This window comes from Muntiacus reevesi, chromosome 2 (assembly GCF_963930625.1).
Source record: "Muntiacus reevesi chromosome 2, mMunRee1.1, whole genome shotgun sequence".
Classification (NCBI taxonomy): Eukaryota; Metazoa; Chordata; class Mammalia; order Artiodactyla; family Cervidae; genus Muntiacus; species Muntiacus reevesi.
Genome location: NC_089250.1, coordinates 224,449,352 through 224,472,859, shown reverse-complemented (window position 1 = coordinate 224,472,859; position 23,508 = coordinate 224,449,352). Strand labels below are relative to the sequence as shown.

General features: G+C 49.5%; 1 protein-coding gene across 1 annotated transcript in view; it reads right to left on the bottom strand.

Annotated features, from left to right (window-relative positions):
• Positions 1 to 980: 980 nt before the first annotated feature.
• CRISPLD2 (cysteine rich secretory protein LCCL domain containing 2) overlaps positions 981 to 23,508 on the bottom strand; it is a 65,406-nt gene continuing 42,878 nt past the window's right edge. Inside the window, exons 13-15 of the mRNA XM_065925122.1 lie at positions 21,488 to 21,563; positions 15,087 to 15,220; positions 981 to 3,395 (exon numbers count right to left, since the gene is read on the bottom strand). Of these exons, the coding sequence (XP_065781194.1) occupies positions 3,341 to 3,395; positions 15,087 to 15,220; positions 21,488 to 21,563 (265 nt within the window). The 3' untranslated portion in view covers positions 981 to 3,340. The remainder of the gene's footprint in view (positions 3,396 to 15,086; positions 15,221 to 21,487; positions 21,564 to 23,508) is intronic.

Sequence of the window (23,508 nt, the reverse complement as noted above, 5' to 3'; positions counted from 1 at the left end):
TACAGCTCTCCAGGCAAGAATGCTGGAGTGGGCTGCCATCTTCTCCTCCAGGGGCTCTTCCCAACCCTGGGACTGAACCCGCATCTGCCCGCATTGCAAGCGGATTCTTTACCACACTGCCACCAAGGAAGCCCTTCTGAAGGAGATAACGAAGGTTAAACGGAGTCTACGCGGCAGGAATTGATCCTACAGAACCCGTCCTCGTAAGACGAAAAAGAAACACGAGGAATGCTCCAACAGAGAAGACTCAGTGAGGAGGGGGCGCCTGCAGGCCCAGGAGAGAGGCCCTCTAAGCCTCCCTCTTGGTCTTCGGCCTCCAGAGCTGTGGGGACGACAGGCTCTGCGGTGGGAGCCCCGGGGGCAGCCGAGCGGACTAGGACGCTGACGGAGTGAGGGCAAGGCTGTCCTACTCACCACGCCGTGCGACTAGGTGGTCAGAGGCAGCCCCTCAGGCCGCAGCCCAGCCCGGCCGACCGGAACCCACCAGCCCGGCCCCACAAGCACGCACACACCCACACCCATGTCAGCACGCACACATGCCTTTACGCCCCCACGTCCTCACGCCCCCACGTCCGCACGCACACACGTCCTCGCACCCACGTCCTCACGCCCCCACGTCTGCAGGCCCCAACGGCCTCACGCCCCCATGTGCGCGCGCCCCCACGTGACTTAAGATTCACTCACATCCGAGATGGAAATCCTTCCGTCATTAGCATCTCCACGCCCTTGTGCCGCCTTCCGGGGAGGATGGCGTGGAAAAAAACAACCAGCCTGCTGCTGCTTCCAAGGCGCTTCACTCGTGTCCGACTCTGTGGACCCCGTAGACAGCAGCCCACCAGGCTCCCATGCCCCTGGGATTCTCCAGGCAAGAACACCGGAGTGGGTTGCCATTTCCTTCTCCAAGCAGCCTGGAAGGACCTTTTAAACGTTTTATTACACAAACGGTTGAGGTGTGCCATAAAAGATAAGTCCCAGAAACGTTTTAGAAATCAAATCAGTTTTATTGAAACGATAGCAACGTGGTCCCTGTTCAAGCGAAGCACACATAAATTTACAATAAATTTTTGTACATAGGAAGTAGTAAAATACATCATTTTTCATAGAAAAAAGCACACGTGTAAGCTGCGGGCTGAGTGAGCCTACAGACAGTATGAAAAATCAGAACATGATGGGAAAAACCGGAAGAAAACCAAAACTTTATATTTTGGGGGTCCCGGTAACGCTGTCGGCCAGATTTATCATCTTTTTATGCGTGAGGTGCTGAAGGGGCCGTAGGCACTGTTAAACACACTAAATGAGAAGGGGGTCCCTGATTAGGAGAGCTTCTACTTTGAAGCCCTGTATTCATTTCTGGAAGATAAATGGTTCCAGTTTCAAAATGTTTGCGAGAGTGAAAAAGATAGCTAGACCTGGTTCTGGGCAAAGAGTTTCTAGTCCATTATACGGGCCAGTTAATGAAGCATTCAAGAACAGGGGAATTTTACTTTTAAATGATAGAGTTCACTCCTATTGGATGTTTCAGATTCTCCCTCGGGCAGAATGCTTCAAAAGCAAACCTACTGAAATTTCCCTGGACTGCCACTAATTCTAAAAACCCAAACTCAGAGTCTGGATGTGGTCACAGCCACCAAAGCCTGGTGACAAGCAGAAGTCCAACAGTGTAATAATACCTAACTAACATCCAGAAGTTTCCAAGGACTCAGATCTTTGGCAGGGACAAGATGAGTATCTGACAGTCTGACCAAATTCTTCCACTCTGACATTTGGAGTCGGACAGTCGGTACTTAAGAATTATAACAAGCCCACAGTGTGCAAAGCAAAAACAGTCCTGCTCATTTCAGCTCTGTCAAGGTTAACAGTTTCATTCCTTCTACAAACTCCCTCTAGCTGGGAATAGTATTTACCTTCTGTTTCTGTTCTAATTAGGGATACGCTGAAAGGAAGCCCCAGCTTGGTTCCCCAGGTAGAGCTCCTCATCCAGACTATCTTCGTTTTTTCTTTTAACTTTCTGCTAGCTCTTTTGCCTTCGAAATATGCTGATTGAGGGTGGGATCAACTTTGAAACTGGCATTCACGAAAGTGATCTATTGGCCAGTCTGGTGGTGGAAGGTGGAATTTTACCTTCTGCAAAGAAACGCTATTTACAAAAGGGTATTTTATTTCACTGTGGGTTCGGGTCGAGGCCTATGAAGTTTTATATGGCGATGGGAGCCAGAGAGCACCATGCTCCTCGGAGCCTCAGCAACATTTGGCAAGAACCGTTCCACAAAAACAGGAAGAGAAATCCCCCGCGTGTGTTACCATCTCTTGTTATTATGCCGCAAGATGGTTTCATAACCACTGGCTGTGTCTCCTTCCAGAGCTGCTAACCTCGGCGAGGAATGTACTAAAGAATGAAGCCATTCCTCCCAGTGCAGAAAAATAGGTCATCTGACGGATGGGGAATCTGCACACTTCAGTGCCATTTTTAAAGGCAGCAACTAAACAGCCCTTCTTTGGCTGTTTTTGGCCACCTTGGTGGGACCCACAGAGAACGAGGGGTTGAAATTAAAAGGTGGGCTTCATACAGAATCACTTGCTAAGCAAAGACCCTGGTGGGAGACACAAAAACTAGTTTGGGCGGGGTGTGAGCCGCAGCGAGGTGAGGATCAAGGAAGGGTCCTGGTTCGTTAGTCCTCAATGAGACCAAAGGTCGAGGCAGCAGACAGACAGGCCACGTGGACGTAGGGAAGGACCAAGACAAGACACATCTCTGGAGTTAGGGCTGAACTCGAAGTCAGCCAGCACTGCTGTGTATAGAACCAGCCTGCACGCAGCAGGACGGGAGCAGGACTGGCGCCAAGGCAGAGTCCCATGGCCCAGCCAGTTTGTCTGACCAGCAAACATTAATCCCATTTTTCACCATTGGTAGGGACAGACTGTGTTTCTGAATGTTTTAAATAGCTACCTCTACTCCATCCCTGAAACTCCCCTGCCTCCCGAGCGTTCTCCGTGCGCCTCTTCCCATGGCCCCAACACCTCGCGGTGTCAGCTCCGAATCCTTCATTCTCTCCTCCAGTTGGAATCCTCTCTCCATCCATAGAAGGACACCTCCGTGGGGAGACCCCCGGGCCTCAGCAGGATGATCACTGGCTCTCTGCTCAGGACCCCAGGGATGCTCTCTCTTCCCAACGCGAGGAGCTGAGACCAAGGCACGGCAGACGGGACGCTGGACTCCAATCAAAGGAAGCTTCCTGACTCCCCACATCCCCAGCCCACCCCACCCCACCCCCATGACAAAATAAAAAGCGAACCCCTGAAGCCGTCTTGAGGACGTGCCCTTCTCCCCAGCCTTGCAAGTTCACTGCCTGACAGCAAAGATGCGGAAGGCCTTTCCGTCTCTAGGGGTCCTCAAGCTGAAAAAGAAGGAAGAGCGCATGTTACCAAAAGTTCTGCAGGGATCGATCTGGGGGTGGGGGAGCTGGGTGTCCCCAGGTCCCCTCAGTGGAAGCAGTGTGGCCAAGAGATGCTTCCTAAAGCTTCAGGAACAGGGCCCGCCCTGGCCAGGAGCAGCTGGCAAAGCCCCCTGCCTCTGCAGACATGCCTGGGTCTGAATCGAGATCTGGGTTGTTAAGGTATTTCTGTTAACTTGGAATTTGCTGGCCCCTGTCTCTCAGAATGCAACTCAGCCTCCAGGACTTCTGCCTGGTTTTTGCTACCACCTGTCAACCCAAAGAGAAACCACCTGCTTGACTGATTAATAGGGTGGTGTTAAAACAGTAGTACATGTGTTCCAGTTACTAAAAGAGGCAGCACAATTGGGCTCAGATATTGTATAGGAGTGTAGAGAAAGTTGCTCAGTTGTGTCCAAATCTTTGTGGCCCCATGGACTATACAGTCCCTGAAATTCTCCAGGCCAGAATACTGAAGTGGGTAGCCTTTCCCTTCTCCAGGGGATCTCCCCAACCCAGGGATCAAACCCAGGTCTCCTGCATTGCAGGGGGATTCTTTACCAGCTGAGCCACAAGGGAAGCCCTGATGTGAAGAACTGACTCACTGGAAAAGACCCTGATGCTGGGAAAGATTGAAGGCAGGAGGAGAAGGGGACAACAGAGGATGAGATGGTTGGATGGCATCACTGACTCGATGGACATGAGTTTGAGCAAGCTCTGGGAGTTGGTAATGGACAGGGAAGCCTGGCATGCTGCAGTCCATGGGGTCGCAAAGAGTCAGACACGACTGAGCAACTGAACTGAAATGAAATGAATTGTAAAGGAAGCATTTTCTATCGGCCTTTACCTTCCTCCCACAGTGAAGCCATTCGTATCCCTATTTTTCAGGCAAGAGTATGAAAGCAAGGAGCTAAATCCTTTTTTAAAAACAAACAAACAAAAAACCCAGCTTTGTTGAGATACAACATGCCATGAAATTCACATTTTTGAAGTGGACAATTCAGTGACTTTTAGTGATTTGGGGGGGGGCTATGCAATCATATCTGCAGTCCAGGTCATTACAGTCACCCCTAGAAGGTCTCTGGTGCCCATTTACGGTCAGTTCCCCTGGCCAGTTCTGTTCCTATGGACCTGCCTCTTCTGGACCTCTCATATCAATGGAATCACACAGTGTGTGACATTCTGTGATTGGCTTCTGTTCTGGGCATGGTGTTTTGAGGTTCACCCATGTTGTGGCCTCAAAACATCATGCTCAGAACAGAAGCCAATCACAGAAAGCCAATCATCCCTAAAGGAGAACCAGTCGATCCTGAAATAAATCAACCCTGAATATTCATCAGAAGGACTGTTGCTGAAGCTGAAGCTCCAATACTTTGGCCACCTGATGTGAAGAGCTAACTTACTGGAAAAGACTCTGACACTGGGAAAAATTGGCATGAGGAGAAGGGGATGACAGAGGATGAGGTGGTTGGATGGCAACACTGACTCAACGGACATGAGTTTGAGCAAACTCCGGGAGAGAGTGAAGGACAGGGAAGCTGCAGTCCGTGGGGTGGAAGAGAGTCGGACACGACTTAGTGACTAAACAACAAAACAGCAACATGTTGTAGCATGTTCAGCACTTCATTACTTTTCTTACCAGGTGATATTCCATCACATGGGTAGATCACACATCATTAATCCCTTCCTCAGTTGATGGACTTAAGATTTCTTCCATTTTGGCCAATATAAATGATGCTGCAATGAACATTTGCATACAGGTTTCTGTGTGAATGTATGCTTTCAACCAGAGAGGCAATGGCACCCCACTCCAGTACTCTTGCCTGGAAAATCCCATGGACGGAGGAGCCTGGTGGGCTGCAGTCCACGGGGTCGCTAAGAGTGGGACACGACTGAGCGACTTCACTTTCACTTTTCACTTTCCTGCATTGGAGAAGGAAATGGCAACCCACTCCAGTGTTCTTGCCTGGAGAATCCCAGGGATGGGGGAACCTGGTGGGCTCCCGTCTATGGGGTCGCACAGAGTCGGACACAACTGAAGCGACTTAGCAGTGGCAGCAGCATGCTTTCAACTCCTTATAGTTATATACCTAGGAGTGGAATTACTAGGTCGTATGTTAAATGTATGTTCAACTTTTAAAAAATCTGCCAGACTATTTTCCAAAGCAGTTGCACTGTTTTCCATTCCCACCAGTGACACACAAGCATCTTCCAGCTTCTCCACATCCTGTCAACATTTATTTTTGTCCCTTTTACAGCCATTGGCTCCCTGTACAAAAACAGCTTCCTCGTGCTTTTGATCCAGCTGCATAGTATTCTCTTGTAGGAAGCTATTGTGTACTCAGTCGCTAAGTCATGTCTGACTCTTTGAGACCCCATGGACTGTAGCCCACCAGGCTCCCTTGTTCATGGGATTTTCCAGGTAAGAATACTGGAGTGGGTTGCCACGCCCTCCTCCAGGGGATCTTCCTGATCCAGGAGTCAAACCCGTGTCTCCTCTGGCTCCCGCACTGGAAGGCAGATGCTTTTTACCACTGTGCCACGCTATTATCATATAGTTAACTGGGTCCCTGAGGATGGATATTTAGCCATTTCTAATGTTTTGCTTTTGCAAACAATGCTACAGAGAACAACCTGGTCCATGGGGCTGCCTATATCTATAGGAGGGCACCCAGGGATAAGCTCCTAGGAGTGGAATTACTATATCAGAGGATGTGCCCACTGGTGATGTGGGCAACCTGCTGAATTGTGTTTCAGGAAGGTTACCATGATTCACAAGCCCCTCAACTATGCACGAAGTGGCCTGTTAACCCACGTGTCTCCAGCACAGCTCCTCAGGTGGATTTTTTTTTTTAAGGTAATTACCATTCTTTTTTTTTTTTTTGGTTGAGCTGGGTCTTCTGGAAATGTGTATCAGATGGGAGCCCTTGGCAAGAGGGGGCAGTGGGGAAAGTCCAGAGCCCAGAAACAGCAGAATATTGGTGCCAGAAGCCCCCATGGACCGCGGAGGCAGAGGGTGGACACTGTGGTGGGGGCTGCAATGACTCTGGCCGCCCTGCAGTTTTCTCAGAAGCTCAGATTTCAGGGCCCTCCTCAGGCCTCTGGGCAAGACTTTCCTGGATTCTCTGCCCAAGTGAATCGTCTGGAAGAATCACTCAGAGCCACATGCCTTCGACTATTACACGTGCTGGGGACAATTACCAGAGTCTGTGATTCTGAAACTCTACGGATGGGACAGGGGGTGCCCCCATCAAGCCAGGGACAGGGGCCACTCAGGCTGTCATCCAGACAGGAACCCTAAGGTTCCTACCAGACATGCCCACTGAACAGCCAGCCCACCTGGAAGGCACAAGCAGGCTCTGCTGCTCGGGCTGTTTATTTCTCAGCACGTCAGACAGCGGGCCAGCCAGCATCACGGAGCATCAGGTGGGTCCCTCCCACTGCCTCAGGCAAGGTCCGTGCTTCAGGCATTTACCAAGCTCCAGTTCTGCTAGGAAAGTTGACAGTTGTGTGCGACTGAAGAAAACCAAGTGTGACCTGATAAATTATAAGACAACCTCCTTTTCTAAATCTTGCCCTCTGACTCTTTCTAGGCTAGCCTGTAGCTCCCACAAGGGAATGTAAACCAGCACATTATTTCTGAACAATTTTCACCAAAGGTATTGGATGATGTTCCCAAAATATACTGAACAATTTTCATAAAGGATATTAAAAATCCTACAACTGATTCTGAACAAATAGCTGAACTCATCATTTTGTCAGTCATTCAACCATTGTTTACTGAACACCTACTATGTACGGGCATTGGGGTGGGTGTTGGGGACACAGGGTTAACCAGACCTGTGAAGGGGTTCTTACCTTCACGGGGCTTACAGTCTGGGGGTGAGAGATCAACTGCTAAATAAGTGTAAGGAGTAATTGCAGACAGTGGTGGGTCCTGAGGATCAGATTAGATTGGGGGTGTGGCGGGGGGGAATGGAGACCCCATAGCAGGAGGGTGCCTCCTTGGGGAGCTGGCATTTTTGTGTAGATGTGAACAACATGAAGGTCCAGCCATGGGAGGTATAGGAGCTGGGAGGGCCCAGGGTTGGGTACCAGCAGGTGCAAAGGGCCTGATATATCCAGGAAAGAGAGCAGGCCAATGAGGGGCACTGTTGTGATGAGGCAGATGCTATACCAGGAGGGTGGGGAAGTGGGTGGGGTGACTGCCTGGTAAGAGTCGGAGATTTTTTTCTCAGCAGGGCTTGAACAGGAGAGAGACACACCATGTATCACAGAAAGAGGTCAATTTGGTGGCTGTGGCTATGCTGCTAACAGGAAGTTACCTAAGCAAAGTGTGGGGAAAGCACACAGGTTGTGCAAAGATGTTCTTTGCTGTGTTGTTCACAACAAAAAAAAAGGAACCAACCCAGATGTTGGTCAACTGGGTAAAGAAACGATGGTCTGTCCATGCGACAGAATAGCATGGAGCCATGGAAATGATGGTGTGGCTATGTCGGGCATGGGAAATGTTGGGAAGACACTCACAACTATTGTTGACTGAAAAAAACTTAACAGAACGATGCAGGCAGTCTGATCCCTTTTTCTGTAGAAACAAAAGCAAAACCACAAGGGAGTTCCCTGATGGCACAGTGGATGAGAATCTGCCTGCCAATGCAGGGGACACGGGTTTGACCCCTGGTCTGGGAAGATTCCATGTAACACGGAGCAACTAAGCCCATGCACCACTACGGAGTCTGAGCTCTAGAGCCCGTGAGCTGCAATTCCTGAAGCCCACGTGCTCTAGAGTCTGTGCTCTGCAACAAGAGAAGATACTGCAAGGAGAAGCCCATGTACCACGACTAGAGAGCAGCCAAGGCTCTCCAAAACTAGAGTGAACCTTCAGAGACCCAGCGCAGCCAACAGGAAAATTAATTAAGAAAACTAAGAAATAAACTGCTACTGTGTAAATAGGAAAAAATCTGGAAGGAAACCACCAGAGTGTTTATAGTGGGATTTTCTGTGATAGTAGTTTCTTAAAATTATTTGCACTATTTCTTGAAATTTCTCTAATCTTACTATGAAAAGTTGGGGGGTGGGGAAGAAGGGAGAAAGAGAAAGGAAGGAAGGGAGAAAGAGAGAGAAAGGGAGGGGGAAGGGAGGGAAAACCAGTATAAAAACCCCCTCTGAGAACTGGGGAAGAACCGGAGCTGGCCTGGGAAGCCCCTGGGGTGTCCCCAGGGTCACTGATCTACTGGAATGGGAGTCCCGGGAAAGGTTGAGGCACTGTAGCCTCGGGTGGTGTCACAGCCCAGCCCTGGGGAGTGAGTTCAGGCTTCCGACAGCCCCTCGCCTGCCCTGGGTACCAGTGCTCAGCTCTCCGAGCCAGCGGCTGTGTCTGGCACACACACCGCTGCACCCCAACGCTGCCTCCATTCATTATGTAATCTTACCCCGTCCAGTCCCCGCAGGCCCCCGAGAGATCTCCAGGGTTCCTCCCACTTACAGAAAGGGAAGCAAGGCTCTAAGAGGTGACGTGATTTGCCCCAAACAGAACACCTGTTCCTGGTGCAGCTAGGACACGGATGCAGCTCTGTGGATGCTCTGGGACCCTTTCCTGACCCTCATCCTAAATGGATGGGCTATGACCACACCACTGCCCAGAACCACAATGGGCAACCCTACACGGGGCTCAGAAGCCAGGAGCCCCTTGGGAGGTGGGAGGCTGCAGGCCTGCCAGGAGCCAAAAGCATAAGGCTTCATCCTGAAAGCTCACTCCTGTGGGCGAAAATTACTCAGGGAGGAGGTGGTTGGTGTTTGGCAGCACACAATAGAGACTGGATTAAAGAGAGAGGACAGTGTACCTCTGTCCCAGGACAGGTAGTCCACTAGTTGGCAGCTAACCCCAGGGGGTATGGAACCCAGCAACAAAAGGATGGCAGAGGATTGCTCTCCTGGCTTTACATGTGTGACATCTTTTTTAGTATTAAGCAATATCACTTATATGCATACATGAACATGTATGTATTTATATGTATAGTGTGTTATACATACATAAACAAATTTTTAAATACTCTAATCTGTTCCCCCAGATTCTCACCCTCTACTGATCTTCCAGGAAACTTCAAGAGTCAGACAGAAATAGTTCCAGATCTTATCTATTGGACCTTGGAGTGGTTAATCCATTTCTCTGAGCCTCAGTTCCTGCTTCGAGGACAGAGTTCACAAAAGCACCCCCTCCTCAGGGGCCCTATGCGAGGTGAATGAGCTCATCCAGGGAAGGTTCTGGGAGCTCAAGCCCTGGGTCATGGACAGCGCCACCTCACGAGACTGGAAACCGCATTCTCCCATCAAGGGAACAGCGGGTAGGTGCACAGCGGCGAGTGAATTGTTATTAAGCCCAAGCCCCAAGCAATCGTCAAACCTCATCTCATTTCATGAAATAGAAAATATTTTTTAGGATAAAACAATTTCAGAAAATATTTTTTTAGGGAAAAAAATACAATCTTTATAAAAATACAATTTTCATTTTTATGTGTATTGCCCGGGGTGGGGTGGGGGAAGCCTGGAAAAGTTATAAAAAAGCAGTTAACAGAGATTAACAGAATGCCTATAGGAACTCTTGTTTTCTAATCCGTAGACAGATTATTTAAATAGAAAGTGAAAGTGTTAGTTGATCAGCCGTGTCCGACTCTTTGCAGCCACGTAGACTATGTAGCCTGGCAGACTCCTCTGTCTATGGGATTCTCCAGGCAGGAATACTGCAGTGGGTTGCCATTTGCTTCAGGGAATCTTTCCGACCCAGGGATCAAACTTGAGTCCCCTGCATTGTAAGGCCACACTGACAGAGGCGGGGGAGACTGCCGGCCCGAGGACACCCAGCTGGCGAGCAGTACAGAGGGGTCCCAAATGCCATTCTTTACCATCTGAGTTGCCAGTGAAGCCCTATTGTTTAAATAATAAGTAAGTATTTCTTTTCTAACTAACATTTGTAAAGTTTACAAACAAGTGTACCTTAGGAGTGTAAAAGGCTCACCCCAGCCCCTTCTGTAGTCAACAACCTGTATGCAGTGAGGAGTCACGTGTGCTGGTTACCAGTCTGAGTATGGGCCCTGCCGCTTATTGGTGGAGTGACCTTGGGCAAGTCATTTAACCTCTCTGTTAAGCCTCCCTTTCCTTATTGATAAATGAGGGTAACTGTGGTCTCTGCCTCATGGGACTGTAGGGAGGTGAGCTGAGCTAATGAGAGTACAGATCTGAGAGTGCTGGGAAACGGGAGCCGGGAGGGAGGGAGACGCCGGTGGAAAACAGCTCAGCTTGGTCCAGCAAAAGTCATTCCATCTGGAAATAACAGCCCAGTGGTTTCTGCTTCCCAGAGTTTCTGCATAAGTTGAGAGAGTTTTAGACACCCAACCCTCGAGACTCCCAGGGCTCATGGTGGTTACCGAGGGCTTGAAATGCAGCTCGCCCAGGCTGAGACACGTTCTGTGTGCAAAACACCTGCTGGGTTTCCCAGCTCTTATAAGAAAAGAAGAGTGCAAGTTTCCCACCAACACTGCTTCTGTTCATACGTATTGAAACAATAATAATGATGCATTGGATGAAGTGAAATGTACTCTAAATTCTCCCTTCTGTTTCTTTTTCACTATGATTACTAGAAACCTTAAAATCCCCATGTGTTGGGGAAAGAATCTCAAAAAAAAAAAAAAAGAAAAGCAGATATATGTATATGTATAACTGACTCACTGTCTTGTACACCTGAAACCAACACAACACCGTAAATCAACTATGCTCCAATAATTTTTTCTTAAATCCCATATGTGGCTCACGGTATGTATCTGGGACATGCCACAGTAGACAGAGGCCTCTGAGGACAAGAATTTGACTTCTTCTGTCCCTGCTGTGGCCCCAGCCCCAAGGACAGTGCGCAGCACACAGGAACTGCCCCGTAAATGCTACCCCAGGTGGCCTACCATTCGGGTAAACATCAATCCACGTATATACCATCAACCTCTGTAAAGAGGTCATTGTGACCAAGAGTATTATATGTCATTGTTCGGTATATTTCCCAATCTCATTGTGAAATCTGTCTTTAAAAATCAGTCCTGGCCTCAGAAAAAAAAAAAAAATTCCTGAACTGCTATTCTTCCAGATGTCCAGCTTCTTTTTGAGAATATCTGGACAAACCCAGGTCCCAACATCTAAAGTTCTCCTGGATTCCTTTTCCTTCCTTTCTTTCATGGGCATGTGTGTGTGAGAGAGAAAGTGCCTGTCCTCTTACGTGGTCCCAGTTCTGCATGGTCATCTTTCAAAACTTTCAGGAAATCCTCTTCTAGAAAAAGATAATTGCTAAACTAAAGAGACTTTGAAGCGGAACCAACTTGTGGTCTGTGTACTGAGAATTCTGTTCGGAAGGTTTCATTTGTTTGACTGATTGAAGGATTCCCTAAATTTAGAATGTGGCTTTCTGTGAATGGGCTGCTATATGTCCAGTGTCCACATCTCTCTCGGGACAGCCATGACCACTCCAGGGGCCCTGCAGACGCTGAGGACCGAGTCACCGTTCAGCCTCAGGCTGGGTTCCCACAGTCCCTAATGGGAACAGGCTCCAGGGAAATTTCGCAGCCCTGGTCCCTACGCAGAGGGGCTCAGGTCCCATCTAAAGAAGGGGAGGAGGGGGCTGCCCTGCCTAGGGCAGCCAGACATCTCTGCAGGAGCCACGTCCCCACAGAGGCCCCTCCAGACTGTAAGATGGGACCCTGCTGGATGTACTCAGCTCCCGGCACCACCCTCCATAGCAGAGACACCTGTGCCCTGCTACTGAAGTTGTATTTCCGCACTGTCTGTCCTGCAACTAGGTGACAAGTCCCAGGAGGGCGGAGATAGGGGCTATGTATTCCCCGCTTGGTCCCAGTGCCTGGGACACTGTAAGGGTTCACCCCGTGTGTGACGCCTGATGGGTGAGAGCACGCGGAACAGATGGATATCAGGATGGAAGAGTAATTCCTGCACGATGCTTTCTCCCTTGTCCTGGAATAATCCATGTAGGCTACTTCCTACAGTCGAGTTACCTGACCCTACATGAAAAGAATCATAGTGTCTTGAGGTTCAAAACAGGCCTTGAGGTGTCATAACAGCCAGGCCAGCAGGTCTATTAGATGCTTGCTCTAAGCCGCTGGTGAGTGCTTTGCACGTACTTTCTCATTTAATCCTCACAGCAGACACTGACAGAGAGGCCTGGAGAGACTCCTGCCCCAGGACACCCAGCTGACGAGCAGTGCAGAGTGCTCCCAGCTGCCCTCGGACCCCACGTCCCCTCTGGCCTGGCCTCTCCCCTCTGCACGTGCAGGACGGACTACCATCTGGCACCCACTCATCCCGGCGTGGGTCTGGGCCCCCGCAGAGACAGAGTACATCACAGACTATTAGAATCACGGACAGTGCAGCTCTGTGACCAGGACATGGTCACCCTGCATCACCCCCTCTGCAGCAGCGGTCACCTTCCAGCAGGCATCAGGGCCCCCGAGGGCAGATCCACACTCCCCAAGTGTCTGTCCCGGGTTGGCCAGAGAATGTCCTTCTCCCCGTCAATTTGGATGCTGCCCTGGGGAGCCCACTTGGAGACCCACTGTATTCCCCAACACTGGCGGTGGGTGCTATCATTTTCCCTCTACAGGTCAGGAAGCTCACCACAGATTTCAGCTGATCACAGAATTCAGCCTGCACGACCTACTCAGGAGGAAACAGTCCAAGCAGACTGTTGGCTAATTAGAACCTGTCTGAGTAGTGCAGGGGACATCAACCACTGCGGGGCCTGGGGAAGGCTGCCCGCAAGACACAGTCAGCCCTCTGTATCCACTCCACGTCCACCCGTGGCTGTGGAGTCCGTGGATGTGGACGGCCTCCTGTTCTTCATCATTGTGTATAAGGACTTGGGGGCTTCCCTGGCGGCTCAGAGGTAAAGAATCTGCCTGCCAATGTGGGAGACGCGGGTTCGATCCCTGAGTCGGGAAGATCACCTGGAGAGGGAAATGGCAACCTACTCCAGTATTCTTGCCTGGGAGATCCCATGGACAGGAGAGCCTGGCGCGCTACAGTCAATGGGGTCACAAGAGTCAGACATGACTGAACGACTAAACAACCACAACAACAATAAGGACTTGAGCATCCTCGGACTGGGGTATCCTTGGGGGATCCTGGAACCAAGGCACCATGAATGTCAAGGGGCAATTATAATGACAGCATTTCAGTCGGGTCCTTTGGCCAGAGAAAACTACAGATGGAGGGGGGCAGTTAACAGTGGGGAAGAAGGCACTTTGGGAGACCTTCTGTCAGTCCCCAGTCCTCCCTAGAGACCCCCCTATGTCCCAGCCTAGGGCAGGGGTGGAGCTGCTGGGGTCCTCTCAATGATAAGAAGGCCAGCCTGTCAGCTTCTCACCAAAGCGTTTTCTCTCTCAAAGGGACACAGTGAGCTCAAGGGATGGGTGTCCTGGGACTTCTTTCCAGCCCCACCAGGAAATTCCACCTAATCAGCTGCTTCATTTCCCTCCCATTAAAATCAATGGAATTTCCCTTCATTAAGCTTTTCCCACACAGAGGTTGCAGGCTTTGAAGGAGGAAACGCAGAAGCCACTAACTCCGGGTGTTTGGGGCCGATGGCCACGACCGAGCACATCCTGTGCGCCCCTGCCCCCCACCAGGATCCCCGTCACTTGATTCTGCAGGGTCCGCCCTTGCAGTGCCCCGGGAGGCTGGGAGGGTGCAGCCCCTGGGAGGCTGACGGAGCGCCAGGGAGCCACGACAGCCCGGGCTTCATGGGTCCTGGCACAGTTTGTGTCCATCACTTTATATTCCTTTTCTAAAGCGGTCCCCAAGTATAAAATCTTCATCATTTCCCCTGGTATGGGCTGGCTGGCCTGTGCGCCCCCACCCTCAAGTTCACATGTTGACCTCCTAATCCCCGGTGCCCTCGGAATGTGACTGTACTTGGAGAGGGGACTTCAAAGAGGTGATTAAACTAAGATGCGGTCATCAGTGTGGGCCCCAGTCCAATGTGGCTGGTGTCCTGGCCAGAAGAGCTAGGCAACACCTCCGTCAGCTTCGCAATACCCCCAGAGGTGGGGACTGTAGTTCTCCCCACGTTCCATGCCAGAAAACAGAGGCTCGAGAAACCAGGTGACCGGCTCCAGGTCACAAAGTTGGGAAGAAACAGAGCCTAGGTCTGCTGCACTCCAGACTCGGCTCTTAGTTGGGTAACAAAATACAGCTATATTCTGACGCAGCTAGAGCACTGCTGTGTGACTATAACTTGATCCCTTTGTCTTTGGGGGGGAGGGGCGTGGGGGAGGCATGCACATATACATACGGAAAAAGGACCAGAGAGATACACACCAAAGATCCCTAACTCCCCCAGGTGAGAGGTAATGGGTGATGGTTTTCCTTGGGGCTTATCTGACACCTCTAAATTTTCTACAAAAACATGTGCTGGGCATAGAAACAAGCTCTCCTTTTGAAAAAAGAAAGGAAGAGAGAAGAGAATGACAGGCTTGTCCTGGGTGCTTTACTGAGATCATGTGCCAAGTCTGCCCAGGCTTTATCTTAAAGGGCACTCACCGTGGCCCTCCTCCAATGGCCCCCACAGGCCCTGGTGTTGAGTGTCTGAGAAAGCAGCCATACCTTTCAGACTGGACTCCATTCCTGAGCGAGCCCACATAGGTCTTCTTTTTATCCACGGGCATCACGTCCACATAGCCCCCACTCTCGTTCCGGATGACCCCCGCGTGCACGGCGGTCTTACAGATGCTGGAAGTCTGAAAGCGCAGAAGGGAAGGGCTGTGATCAGTGTCAAGGTCAGGCCCTCAGTCATACCCTGATGGGGTCAACCGTGACTTGGCTTGCTGGTTGGTAGGATGTTGATCCCACCAAGCCCTAGGAAGTAACCATCACTACCTCGATTCCTCAGCGGTCTCTCCAGGGAGACCTGGCCTCGTCCCTCATGCATTTGTTCATTTTTTTGCAAATATTTTCTGAACACTTACTATGTGCCAGGTACTGTACTAGATGCAAGAGGATTCGAGGGGAACAAAATAAAGGTTCTACCTTCATGGAGTCAAGAGAGACAGACAAACAAATACACAAATGAGGAACTCACGTCATGAAGAAAACAAAACCTGATCATGAGATAAGATTAAGGGGCTCTTTTAGAACAGTTAATACGGGAAGACTCCCACAGACATGGCACCGTCTCTGGGAGGAGTGTCCCAGGCAGAGGGAGAGCCTGTGCAAAGGCCCTGGGGTGCAGTGAACTTGTCAGATCCAAAGAATAGAAAGAGGGGCCAGGGCGGCTGGAACACAGTAAGTCAAGCAGAAAACGGCAGGAGAGGGGGGAGGAGGTGAGCAGGGGCCAGTCACTCGGGGCAGTGAGGGCTGTGGGGGCATCTGGGTTCACTCCAGGTGCCACATGAGCCACTGTGTTTCAAGCAAGGGCAGGAGATGCTGTTTTCTAAAGTCTTCGAGTCATCCAATCCCTGGGTAAGACAATCATCGGGTTCAACTTCCATTAGGGTCTTAACTTATGCAGTAGAAAAACACTCCTCAGACTGGGTTGTCTAAGAGTAATTAATCAATGTTTCTCAAAGCTGGGGAGACTCATTCAGGGCTGGGGAGGCCGGTGCTTGTAAAAGACGCAGGCTCCTGGACCTCACCCTGATGTACCTACGGACTCGGAACCATCCCCTCAGGTGAGGGCCAGGTGATGCTGAGGCCAACTCAAGGTAACACCCTCCTGCCTCTTCTGCAGTCCTTCGTCTGGCCTGTGCTGGACTCTGACACTGGCCTTGGCAGTGAGCCTCCACCCTCACTGCAGCTGCGGCATCTTTACCTGGTGATGCGCCCCCCATCCCCTCCTCCCTCCCCCACAGATTCAGCTGCTGTGGGGTGAAGCCTGAGGCTGAGTGTTTGTCAGGTGCAGCCAGGGCTGCAGACATAAGAGGAGCTAACCCATCTGTGGAGTGAACAGCCTCCATCACGGTGAGCAGAGCTAATGTCGACTGAGCTTATTGAATACCAGCCCTGGGCTGCTTTTTGCTTGTCATCTCATTTCATCTTCCAGTGGGATGGGTGACTACATTATTCCCATTTTATAGACCAGAAACACAGGCTTAGTGAGACTGGACAACATTGCCAAGGCCCTGAAGACACTTCTTGGTTTAGTAGTGATTCCAAACAAGATCGGGTTAAAGGTCAAGGCTGTGCCTCTGTGGTCAGCAGAATAACAGAACTGCCCACCGAAGATGCCCACCCCCATCCCTGGAACATGTAGGCACATGACGTGGCACAGCACAAGGCCTCTGAAGATGTGACGAAGGTAGGGACCTCGAGATGAGAGGGTCCTGAATTACCCCACCGGGTCCAGCAGAATTCCAAGGGTCCTTGCAAGAGGGAGACTGGAAGGTCAGAGGCAGAGAGAAAGACCCAACAGCCCTGCAGACTGCCAGCTCCTGCCACATCCCTTCCAAATCCAGGCCATTCCAGACAAGCTGCTGGTTTTGCAGAAGGAAAAAACACTCACAGTAGAAGGCCTCACCCTGCCCGCTCCCTGGGAAGTTAATATTCCTGTTAAAAGCTGGAGAGTCTCAGAGCTGACAGGCACCGTCCCACTAAAGATGGGAGAACTGGATTTCTTGCTTCTCACCACTGACTGATGTGAGGAGCCGAAGGCCAGTTTTTCTAATCCCGCGTGAACATATCTTGTCTTCAGTTCATACATTAAACAGATGAGGGCCGGATTCCTTAGCCCAAAGCAGGCTCCGGGGTATCTGCGAGGCCCTGAGGCTGCGGGCAGAACTCTGTGGGCCTAGAAGGTTGGCAAGAACTTTCGAGGTTTTAGCACTGAGCCTGGGAAACTCAGCATCCCAGACAAACTGGGACGGTTGGTCAACTTTATCAATACAAAGAAGCCTTCTCCACCCCCACCTCCTCAGAGGAAGGATCCACAACTTTCCAGTTCTCTTTGTGTCCCTAGAAGATTAACAAGCAATAAGTCTGCCCCATCTCAGAGAGAGGCAGGAGACTGCGAAGGAAACCATCGTTGTGGAATCCTCCTACGTTTGCTGTTTGAGGGCCTGAGCTGGGGCTCACTGTCTGCCTGGGGGTTGGGGCTGGGGGCTCTTCCATCTCCCTCTCGTATTGCTCACGCTCTGTGAGTGACCAGACCCAGGGCCTGCCCGGGAGGCACACCCTCTGACCACAGCTGCCAAGAGGCCGGGTGCTCCGGTGCTGGGGCCTCTGTGATGGCGCTCTGCCCCGGCCCCCGAGGGTGTCTGGGCACCAGTGGTACAGAAGTTCCCGCGATAACAGCAGGCCGCAGGCATGGGACCCTCACACCCAGGGCCTCCTCCTCCTCGCTGCATGGGCCGTGATCACTGCAGACGCCTGCCACTGCCACTGATGGCAGACAAACGCTCTCCTCCCGCTTCCTCCTCCCACGCGTCTCCTCGCACCTCTGCTTCCCCAAAGGCACAAGGCATTTGCTTTCTCTCCTCAAGACCTGAGGCAACACCGACTTTGTTGTTCGGCCGCTCAGTGGTGTCTGACTCTGCGACCCCACGGACTGCAGCACGCCAGGCTTTCCTGTCCTTCACCATCTCCCGGAGCTTGCTCAAACTCATGTTCACTGAGTCAGTGATGCCATCCAACCATCTCATCCTCTGTCGTCCCCTTCTCCTCCTGGCTTCAGTCTTTCCCAGCATCAGGGTCTTTTCCAATGAGTTGACTCTTCTCATCAGGTGGCCAAAACATTGGAGCTTCAGCTTCAGCATCAGTCCTTCCAATGAATATTCAGGGTTGATTTCCTTTAGGATGGACTGGGTTGATCCTCCTGTCCAAGGGACTCTCAAGAGTCTTCTCCAACACCACATATTGGCAACACCGGTATCTGGATACTTATTCACAAGCACTCTCAACAGAGATCTGGTCTCAGCACCCCTGCCCCCACCACTGGTTGGCTGTGTGGCCTTGGATGACCTATTTTAACCTTCAGAGGCTCTATCTTCTCAACATAAAGCAGGGATCATCATAGGTAATCTTTCTGAGCAGTTATCACTACAGGCTGAGTTCTGAGTGTTTCAAGTGATTGATATAGTAACTCCCAGTAACCTCACAGTATTATCATCATCATCATTATTATTATGGTCATCATCATCACCACCACTATTATTCCCTCTTAACAGGGGTTTAAAGACTTGCCCCAAATCACTGGGCGGGCAAACAGCAGAGCCAGGACTGCTGCTCAGAGCCGGCAAGCTGCACGCTACTTCACAGGGGTCAATAAGACCCCAAGAGGGGCTAGCGAGGCAATTATGTAAAGATCAAAGGCTAAATGCAGGCCTGCACACAGTAAGTGCTCAACAGATGTCAGTTAAAAGACAAACACCACCATAATCATTGCTCTCACCATCACCGTTATTGAAAATTCTCACAGGACTGTCATCTCCAACCCAGGGGTCCTTGAAGTGCCATCTCAGACCAGCAGCATCAGCACCACCAGGGAACTTGCTAGAAATGCAGATTCCCTGGCTCTGCCCCAGACCCCCTGAGTCTGAAACGCGGTGGGGGTGGGACCCGGAACTCTGTCTGAACAAGCCCTCTGGGGATTCTGGTGCAGACTCCAGTGTGAGAACTCAAGGAGCCACAAAGGGAGATGGGACAGATAAGAAAACTGAGGTTCAGAGCAGGGCAAGGCTTGTCCACCATCCCTGGACTGTTAAGTGTCACAGCTGGGGCTTGAGTTTTTTGCATCTTTTGACCCAGACGTGGTTCACAGGCTACACCCTGGTGCTCCTCCTGCCTGCAGCTCACCACAAAGTGTGGGATCTGCCAAGTAACGCATGCTAGGGGAGGCACTATTGGGCCCTTCGAAGGCCTGGAGACAACGCTCCCAAAATAAATCTCTTAGCTAAACAGACATTTTCCAGGGGCATCATCATTTCCCAGAATACAGAGTGACCTAGAAACCGAGGCCAGAAAAGAGCCTCTGAAACAGAGGTAGTTTTCTCGTTCTTTTCCCCTTCGTTCCTTCCTTTTCTTTTTTTTTTTTAATTTTCTCAAGAGATGTTTAGGCATTAACAACTGCAGTATTTTTATCTACTTATTCTTTTAACAAACATTAATTGAACAATTATTATATACTAAGCCCTGTCATGGGCACCAGCACAGTGTTGTCAAAAGTTCAAAATCCTAGTGAATAACTTAGTTAGAAACTGAATACAGGTTTTCACAAACAGGCCTGTTCACACCTGTGCATTCAGAAGTGCAGCAACATTCATGCAGGCAGAACAGACCCAAAGGCAAGACACGCCCTCATCTGCATCTCGCCTTCACCACTGCCAGCGGCATGATCTGTGGCAGGTTATTCTGAGCCTCCCTGTCCGTCTCTGTAAGATGGGAGTAACAATACCTAGTGATGATGTTTTTAAGAACCTAAAACAAAGTAAAATGTAGCCTCATATTATTACTAAAATTTCATGAAGTTCTCCTTGCATCTCTAAACTTTTTTTTTTTCTTTTGCTTTATATGTTTAGCTGCTACACTGTTTGGAGCATATGGACTTGATTTTCACATCTACATAAATTGTACCTTTTGTGCCATTGCATAATGAATTGTCTCGTCCCATTTAGTATGTTTAAATTCCACTTTATCAGATAGCAATATTGCCACTCCTGCTTTATCTATTTGTCTTTTTGTACTTTACTAGAATCATCTTCCTTGTCCTTTTATATTTAAGGCACTTGAAAATCAAAGACTCTGTCTTTCAGTTGCAGGTTTTGGCTTAAATATTTGGTATAGCAATTGATTCACATTGTTTTATTCCTTCATTAAACTTTTAGAGCTCCATTTTGGCTAAGCACCTTTTAAGGGAAAAATAAAAAGGCTCATTTAAAGAGGAGAGGAAAAAAAGATGAGGGGTGGGGGAAGGTCAGTCATGAAGGTTGCTTTGACTTTACAGAACTCAGTGAGCTCACATTACAGGAGTCCAGAATAAATGAAAGCAGATGGAGGCAAAGGCAGGGGTGGTGATAGTGGATGCAGGAGAACTATAGAAATGAAGATGAGGAAAAGCTGAGTAAAAACATTAGCTGGGATTGAGTGAAGCTGATCTACTCATGGACTTTCAGATCTAGAGGATTCCCTGAATTAGAAAACCCCAGCCCTGGCTCATTCTACTGAGAGGTGAATGGCTTGGTCAAGAAGACCACACAGCCTGTTGGGCAGAGCTGTGACCGTATTCACATCTCCTGGGTCACCATGTCCCTAAACCCTGGACCACAGGAGGAAGAGACCTTGTTCTGTAGGAGCCATATTTGCAAACTCTTATCTACAGGATGGATAAACGACAAGGGCCTGCTGTGGAGCACAGAGAACCGTATTCACCATCCTGTGACAAACCAGAATGGAAAAGAGTATGAAAAAGAACATGTATGTATAACTGAGTCACTTTTCTGTACAGTAGAAACTAACACAACTCTGTAAATCAACTATACTTCAATAAAATTTAAAAAACAACCAAGCTAAAGTTTCCTTGCTAAAGTTAGGAAGGAAAAATGGAATATAATAAGAGTGGTTATTAACAAGTAGTACATTGGTGGTAGTTTGTATCTTCTTCTATGTGCTTTTAGTTCAGTGTATGTACACAGCCAAAAAGAAATGCAATGAGTGGAGAAGACCAACAGCTATACAAGCATCAGGAGAGCCAGAAAGGTTATTAAGTATCTGGGGGAAGGCAGTATGTGATGCATGGCAGCCTTCACATGAGAAGAGCTTGTCAGTGAGGGAACAGGATTCAGTTCACCAAACTCTGAAGATGTCTGGGCAAGAGGAGGTACACCCATGTCTGTGTTCATTAGCACACATTGGTGGAAGCACAAATACTTCTGAAAATGTAGAAACTAGAGCACTGGTAGCAGAAATGAATGGTATAAATTTATCTAGAGGCAGAGGAATGAGATTTTAAGTTTCTGACGTCCAGACCCTGGAAGGGGTTTCTGTGGGGCAGTCACCAATAAGGCCAGAATACTCACATCGGCATAGATGTTGCTTCCAAACACGGGAGCCCAATAGGATGGCTCGTCTTTGCAGTGCGCTGGACAGTGAACTCTGGAAAACAAGAAGTGTTTAGGGAATGGTTATCATCAGCAGAAAACAAAACTTCTTGAGAAAAGCAGCTGGCCCTCTTTATTTGCTCATCAAGATTTAATACTTAGATGAAAGGCAATTATTACCATAGCCTACTCTTTAAGAAAAAATACATATATACCTCTCTCACCCTAGCAGTGATAAAAGATATTTTTCCTTTTCTTAAAAGTACATGTAGAATTTTATTGACATATACACACTACTATATATAAAATAGACCTACTGTAAGATCCTACTCTACATTACCGTATAGCACAAGGAACTATACTCAATATTCTGTAATGACTATAAGGAAAAAGAACCTAAAAGAGTGGATATAGATGGAAAGATTGAGGGCAGGAGGAGAAGGGGGTGACAGAGGAGGAGGTGGGTGGATGGCATCACCGACTCAATGGACATGGGTTTGAGCAAACTCTGGAAGACGGTGAAGGACAGGGAAGCTTGGCATGCTGCAGTCCATGGAGTCACAGAGAGTCAAACACAACTGAGCAACTGAACAACAATAGATGCATATATAACTGATTCACTTTGTTGTACACCTGAAACTAACACGACGTTGTAAATCAACTTACTGCAGTAAAATTTTTTTTAAAGAAAAAGCTCTTCATATTAAAAGATATGCACAAACAACGAGGTGAAATCGTTGAGGTGAGTATGGAATTGTGAGGGGTTGTACCTCCCATTCTGGGGTGTTGGCTGGTTCACACTGTGGGTACTTTATAGAGATTATAATCAATAGATTTTTTTTTTAAGGCCACTTCCCTGTTGTGGAGGAGGAAAGGGTGGGGGCGCTCACCTTTGTGAGTCATAGAATATTCCAGGGCAGGAACACTGATAACCTGGGGCAGGAAGGGTTTGCTCACTGCTGTGTCAGTCACCACATCCCTGCCACAGGGGATGAGGAGAGTGCCTCAAACCGGAGCCTCTCAAACCAAGAAAGTATGAGTTTGACTTAAGAAAAGGCCTTTGTCTTCATCTGGAACAGGCACACGTGGGCTGGAGCCCAGGGACCAAGAAACCAAAAAGGCGGCCGGAAGCCCTCTGGCCCAGAGACAGTCAGGATGCTGAAGAGGAAGAGAGCCAGGCAGAGCGACCAGGAAGTGGAAAGGGTCCTTTGGGGCGAAGGAGCAGGATGGGCAGAGAGAACAAGGATGTGTCTGAGATTTAAACAGAAAAAAAAGAGAATTGGGGTAAGAATGTTCTTTCCTGCTTCTAGAATGAGAAGTCAGAAACATTTTGGATTCTTGTAGGATGTCAAGTTTTTCTTTTTGTTTGTACTTTCTTAAATTACTTCCTTCTGCTTCTCTTTAACATGTGGGATGTTTTGCCCTGAACACTCAAGGCGGGTCAGCGTGGTAGTGGAGGTGGCAATGGGCAGTGAGAAAGCCCCAAGGGGAACGTGAGTAGCCAAGGGAAGGAGTCCGGGGCCCAGTCCTGTCCCCTCTCCCTCATTAGCACCCTCCCGGGGTTCCTCCTGCTCATCCTCGGCAGGTCTCCATCTGTTAGGTTTTGGGGGGCCACTGCTCCCAGCATGCAAGATCTTGGTTCTCCAACAAGGAATCAAACCTGTGCTCCTTGCCATGGAAGCAGGAGTCCTAATCACTGGACCACCAGCGAAGTCCCTCACCTGTTGGTTTTAAGGTCAGTCTTTCCCTTGGAGAACCCACAGGCATCCAGGCCCAGGAGAAGGGCTCAGGGGGATACTACATCCCACAACTTCTGAGACGGTCTAATAGGTACTTCAGAGGCACCTCTTCTTTAGTTATGACACACCATCTTCCAAAAAGCAGCCAAGTAAGGCTCAGGCAGATGCGTGTAAAACTCACTCCTCAGACAAACTGCAGTACATCCACAGAGTGGAACACCACTCGGCAACGTGAAAGAAGAAGCAAATCACCCGTTGGCT